We start from the raw sequence: 7,003 nt of genomic DNA on the forward strand, positions 1-7,003 counted from the left end.
GTGTGTGTGTGTGTGTGTGTGTGTGTGTGTGTGTGCGTGTGTGTTACGCTTATTAGAATGATCAAACATGGCCGCACAATTGTATTCTATACAAACCAATCAGTGACATATTTATCATCAATAGCGCCATGATGAGTATGAGGTGAACAGCGGCGAATTTGGCTGTGTGAAGAAAATTCATAACATTAGTAGTTTATGTTTCGTCTTGCCTCAATCAGATAGCCAGGCAAATTATGGAAAAGCGGTCACCTGGCCGTGACACCAAAGATAACATGCACGTAAAGTTTAACAACAAAGATGACGTGGTGGAGAGGAAGAAGAAGTATCTGACAGCCAAGTACGGACAGCATCAGATGGCTCTCATTCGGAAGCGACTCGAAGTCGAGACATGGTTATTTGACAGTTTACAATATCTCTACTCAAGCGATGGCTCTCAGGTAAACTATACCGTTTGTGATTTCATATATTATACGTTTGTCAAAATCACGAATTGTTACTCATTGCATACAGTTATTGCGAAAAAAAACTGGGCTGGCGAGGCTGACTGTGTGACCAACTTCAACACTTTGTAGGCAGTTATAACTGGAAGCCGGTATTTTTGGTATGACACTAAAGCAAAGGTATAGGTGTAGTTTAGTTCTCGCGAGTCAAATCTTAAAACAACATTCCTCCTATGTAAGTGCTCATAAACACTACTATTTCTTGGTTGCCACATAATTATGTCCCAAAATTGCCACGTTTTGTACAAACAAGCCTTGATGAATATAGTTTGCAAATTGTAAACAAACCACCATGTTCTTTCCTTCAAAACTTTCTTGATCGTGTGTAGATGACAACGCAACAACATCACCAGGGTTCAGATTAGTGAACACTAATCTATGATAATACCTTCCAATTGCTTTGTCAAATAATGAAGTAAAGTGTTTTTTAAATTTCTTTGTTAAGTAGTATCTAGAAAATAATAATATCTTATTCAAACTTACTTTCCTTCATAGGCATTGCCTCAATGATACAAAGTTTGATTTATTCATGCACTATTTTGCATGCCCTAATGACATACAGACATATACACAGAGAAGTTAATTCACTAGATCGGGAATCGCTGTGTAAATATTACTCAGCACCTGAGTATGCCACACTTTTCAGGATGTCAACATGCGAATCCAAGGTTTTAACAAGGCAGCTTTTGTGTTGGGTCTATCTCACACACAAAATTTCATGTGCAATTTGCTTGCAGAGAACACTACTTTGATTAGATAGTAGATACATTGGTAGATGTAGGGGGAATTCCACTTTCATGCATTGCCATGACTTTGTGTACGTATCCAGCAAGGAAAAGACCATCTCCTGTATGCTTATACACTGAGTGGCACTATGGTGCATACACGCTGTTAAGTTTGTTTTGACAATGTTGCTAAGTTTTAATATTAACACACCATGGTAGGTGATATCTGAAGCCCGAAGCCTCACCAAGACCAAGAATCAACGTTCTGGATATTCTACTCGATATAGTTTAAGTTATTCCATAAGATTGTACACAACCTAAGGGTGTGTAGAATGCATTAAAAAGGACATCTGGGTTTCAAAATGTATGTTTTTATCACGTTAACCCCATTGATTACACATTCAGTAAACCTGGAAGCTATTATGGGTATTTTATAGGTCTTAATGTAGTTGCGTCGTTTCTGAACAAGTACTGAACATAGAATTGTGGAAGATTAAGAAAAATATTAAAACCTATCCGCAATAATCTTTTTATGCCGGTGATGTGGTGTTGTTCTCTTGACCATGGCATGAGTGTGACTCATAAACTCATAGCAACTTCATTTGTGAGGAGAGGTAGGCAGTAGATTGAGTTTAAATTTGGTTTTAAACAACAAAGCTCTCATTGTGGAAAGTATTCGCAGCTCCTAAGGTTGCAACGTTTCTCTGGGTTCATCAGTATGTGCGAGTACATCAGTCATTGGGTTCAGCACTGTCTATGGAAAAAGTAAAATGATTTTATAGCAAATAATGACAGCAAATTTCTTTCCATTGTTGGGACGGCTCTGGAGGCATAGCGAAATACACGGGCACATGTAAACCCGATATGATTGTTACAGAGATGCAAACTTCCATCAAATATTGAAGGTCTTTAATCGACATATCAAATATTAAAAGGCTTAAATAGCTTTTGGGCTAGCTGTAACCCTTAACCAATGCAAACTAACTACATAGATTCCCTAGGCGAGTGACTTGAATGCACCCGGTAAACGCCCTTCAATTAGCCAGGTATATATTATGTCTTGGTCTGGTATCACGAATGTACATATGAGGGAAACAGAAAAGTTCACTTCATTGTAATATTAATTCATTTGAGACTATTACCAGCATCACTCAGCATAATATGAAGGTATGAGTTAGTATACTTGTTGCATTTTAGTTATATATATCCCGTATAAAGAACATGATGTAGCTAATTCATCCGAGCTGCAATTAATCGGCACTTTTCCATAAACTTACTTAAGCAGCAATAGTTCTGCGCTTTCTGCTGTATAGTGTATATAAATATTAAATGTGTTACTGTACGTTTACATAATATAATATGAACAAGAGCAAATTATAGTAAACTAATAGTGTGTGTACACTGTGTAGGATAGCACACTGTTTAAATAATTGTAGGTATAGCATACCCCCACGAAGCGTTTATTCATATAATATCAACGAGAAAGAGAAGTAGCTGAGAAATGAGACTTTGAAAACGCAAGAATACGGTTACAGTTCTTCAATATGCTGTACTTTCTCACGGGTTTGTGTTTTGCTTATAATGTTGCTGAAGGATCCGCAGAAGGAGTGCATACACAGTAACTCAATTGGCAGTCGGCGGGCATGCTCACGATATAACGGTTTGCTGTTCAAAGTGGATTGCAATACGAATGTAATGCGTATATTGATGTGCGAACGACCACACTATATAGTTTAGTGCACAGGGTAATTATCCGGTAGTATTCGTGGGACCTTCCAACTGCATTTATAACCTTCACTATGCTTCACGTCACACCGAGTGGGAAAACACCCTGCTTTTACTGCCGCCTCGTCTGCTAATCAGGTTGCTGAAATATCCCGAACTCGAGTGCACGCAGCTTAGACGCGTTTATATGCACTACAAAGTGAGAGAAAGAACTACGAAACTGCAAAGTGAGAGAGAGAGAAGTACATCCGTGAAGTAATGCGCAGATATAGAGCTCTGCGTTATTTGGATAGTGAGGTCATTGTTTACACAATTTTTACTCTATTTATGGCTCTTGTAGTGTGATATACTAAGTCGTACTCATATATATATATAATATTGGCAATTGAATTTATCTTTAAGTCGATAGCTAAGATCGTGTTCCGCGTTTAGTTTCATCGTTGGTTTTACGCAGTAATCTTTATTTCTGGTTCAGCAGATGTACACGCCATGAATGATTTATTTATGGTTACTGCAGCTGGATCTCCACACGTCCTCTCATGAATCGGCTTTAGTAGCCAGATATAGTATAGTATAGATATAGTAGCCACTATCCAGACCGAATTCATCGTTGCTTCATTTTTCGGCAGACACAATATGTAGTCACTATGTATAATAATGTATGTAATGAAATTAAATGAAGATTTATGATTTTGACGAGTAGGGTGGCGTGAGAAGGACAACCGATACAGACTATGCTTGGTAAACTACACTCCCGTGCGTGCGTACGTGTGTGCCTGCGCCCCAGCCTGCGTGCGTGCGTGCGTACGCGTGTGCCTGCGCTCCAGCCTGCGTGCGTGCGTACGCGTGTGCCTGCGCCCCAGCCTGCGTGCGTGCGTACGTGTGTGCCTGCGCCCCAGCCTGCGTGCGTGCGTACGCGTGTGCCTGTGCCCCAGCCTGCGTGCGTACGTACGCGTGTGCCTGCGCCCCAGGCTGCGTGCGTGCGTACGCGTGTGCCTGCGCCCCAGCCTGCATGCGTGCGTACGCGTGTGCCTGTGCCCCAGCCTGCGTGCGTGCGTACGCGTGTGCCTGCGGCCCAGCCTGCGTGCGTGCGTACGTACGCGTGTGCCTGTGCCCCAGCCTGCGTGCGTGCGTGCGTGCGTACGTGTGTGCCTGCGCCCCAGCCTGCGTGCGTGCATACGCGTGTGCCTGTGCCCCAGCCTGCGTGCGTGCGTACGCGTGTGCCTGCGCCCCGTCCCAGCCTGCGTGCGTGCGTGTGCCTGCGCCCCGCCCCAGCCTGCGTGCGTACGTACGCGTGTGCCTGCGCCCAGCCTGCGTGCGTGCGTGCTTGGGCGGGGGCGGTGATCCTCTAGTGTCTGGTAACAATGCGGTCTGAGTTCGATTACCGGTCTCATACCTCGCGGGAGCCACCCGTCCGCTGCTACTACACTACGCGCGCCAGCGTACGTGCGTAGTACGGTGTGTAGAGCCCGCTGTGCTGACACTGCGCAGGTAATAAAGCCTGCGACAACTTATGGCAAATTATGGTGCGGAGCCGCGTGCGTCTGTTGTTGTTGTGAGACGGGTTCCGGTCTACCCTCGTAGCGGATTCAATGATTGAATTGCTCAGGCGTAAAAAGTCACGTAGGCCGGTCATTGGTTAGTGTAGTAGATGCCGCCTTGCCCGCCTGGCCATTACAATGTCTTTCCCCGCAACTAAGTGATATACGTAATTTCTAATAGATCACAGTAAAACCATATACGAATATCAAACTGAACTACAGGTGTAAATGCTATAGCATTGTAATGTGTACAGTAGCGTGCATTCCCGTATCATCTCAACGAAAATCAAATTTGAAAACCGACATTTCGCCCGCCCCGGTTTTTGGTTACGGCCGATTCTTTTCCGACAACGAAAATATTTTGTTTCGAGTCATCACAAATCAGTTACAATAAGTTTACAGCTCTCAGCTAACTACTGAGGTGGCAAAAGCTGCCGCCGTGTGCACACACGGTTAATGTGGACGCCATTATGCGTTACGGCCTTGGCTTCGTAAGGTGGGAAATACAAAAGGCCCTTTATATCATTCGTTCCAAAAATTGTACCCTCAGATCCTAGTGAAATGGCATGAAATGAATGCAATAGAGAGTATTCTTCCTTCACTGTTCACGCCATATAGGTGGTGTGTACAACAGTTACGGACATTAAAGCATTGAACAAAAGTTAGTTGCAAATACTTGGCGCATACACGACATACACATAATGTATTAATGCTATTTATTAATGCTAAATCACTGCAGATTCAAAGAGAAATCTTCACTCGAAACATTTGCCAGATTGTTTTCGGGAATTTTCACCATGTAGTCGAATCAGAAATGGCCGACCGGTCACCATGGCTACACCACTTAACGGAATGGCACAGAATGCCTTTTTAGAGACGAAATAGTGGTTTTTATATTTGGTTGAGGATCAAAGGGCGAGAGTGGGGATCTGACTGGTGTAAGAAGGGAAGTGTCATAAAAAAAAATTTTAGAACGAAAATGACGGTGACACATGCCACGTGTGTATGATGTAAAATTATTTCCTCCGGACTCGAGTCTCGACATGCATGATGTGTCTGCCATGCGTGCCCACCGCCGCAGCATGCCAGTCAATCATCTCCATGCAACCATGCAGTCACAGCTGTTGCCTGCCGAGAATGCAGATTTCAATAGGTAAAAGCCAATCAACTCAATGTACAGTATCGCGTTCTGTCTGAACACCCAAACTGCGTGTATGACTCTGACCATAGAGGTATCCATCCACACACTGACTGCCTGGTAACCTTACGCAATATCAGCCGACCGACCGACCGACCGTACTAGCCGCTCTATGCCACAGGCACTTGGACCGTTTCAATAATAAAATGATGGTTAATAAATACAGTCAGTACATAAATACTTGTCAGTACTACTACTAGCCCTACCAGTACCAGTACCAGTATGGCAGTAATAGTCTTAATGTTTGATTTGACCTATAAATAATATACCTATACCTATATACTAATAACTTCACTTCAACACCGTCCAATACACCGCTGCAACACATAGCGCGCACGCACTTATTATCACTGTGTATTTGTGCATGTACAAGGGCGTGCGTGCTATGTGTTGCAGCGGTTTATTGGACGGTGTTGAAGTGAAGTTATTAGGTCAAATCAAACATTAAGACTATTACTGGTACTGGTACTGGTAGGGCTAGTAGTAGTAGTAGTACTGACAAGTTGTATTTATTAACCATCATTTTATTATTGAAACGGTCCAAGTGCCTGTGCTCTATGCAGATGCAGTATTAAAGAAGTATAAACACTAAAGAAATGTAAACACTTTAATAAAGTATTAAACACTTTCCTGTCTGGCATCAACCGATGGAGGGCGATTATTTCGATACGTCGGCCGTAATTTTTCTTCTTAATTCAAATCCGAGACTTTCACTAACCTTTATTTCCCGTGTTATTGAACGCGATTCGCCTTATCTGGCCCTTATCTATGGGTCACGTTAGAGTTACAAATAAAGGAAGTGTAGTGCTGAAAATGTTTATTATCTTGTGATATAAATTGGTAAATTACGAGTTACGAACTTACGAGTGTCAGATAATGCATGAAATTCCACGCTCCGCGCATAGAGGGTGTGTAAGGGTCGTAAATGGGTAGGTACAGGGTACAGTGACAGACAATCGGTACAGTGAAACCAATCGGTTCATTTGGGCTGGTGAGTGCTGTCCGCATGGCATTCCGCTCCAGTTTTTGGAAATTTGTAAAAAATAAGACGGAGAACAATGGGAGCAATGTATTCCTATTATATTTTATTGTATTATCTAAATTTGTTTGTTGTGCCCTAATTATAATTGATAGTGTTATTGTCTGTGTAGGTTAGTTTGAAATGTGATCAAAGCCGGATGGTCTAAAATAGAAGTCTTTTGAACAAACAAAAATTGCAATCATATGCAACCTTTCTGTGCAACTAAATCCTCATACTGATGGCACAATGGGAGGATTGTACCCTTACGTTTATTCTACTCTGCTCTCCCCCCC

General features: G+C 42.7%; 1 protein-coding gene across 1 annotated transcript in view; it reads left to right on the top strand.

Moving 5' to 3' along the window:
• The first annotated feature begins 101 nt into the window (after window positions 1-101).
• The window catches only part of LOC106815321, a 28,396-nt gene continuing 21,494 nt past the window's right edge, over window positions 102-7,003 (top strand). The window contains exon 1 of the mRNA XM_014819768.1: window positions 102-437. Within this exon, the coding sequence (XP_014675254.1) occupies window positions 234-437 (204 nt within the window). The 5' untranslated portion in view covers window positions 102-233. The remainder of the gene's footprint in view (window positions 438-7,003) is intronic.

This window comes from Priapulus caudatus, unplaced genomic scaffold (assembly GCF_000485595.1).
Source record: "Priapulus caudatus unplaced genomic scaffold, Priapulus_caudatus-5.0.1 Scaffold1089, whole genome shotgun sequence".
Classification (NCBI taxonomy): domain Eukaryota; kingdom Metazoa; phylum Priapulida; class Priapulimorpha; order Priapulimorphida; family Priapulidae; genus Priapulus; species Priapulus caudatus.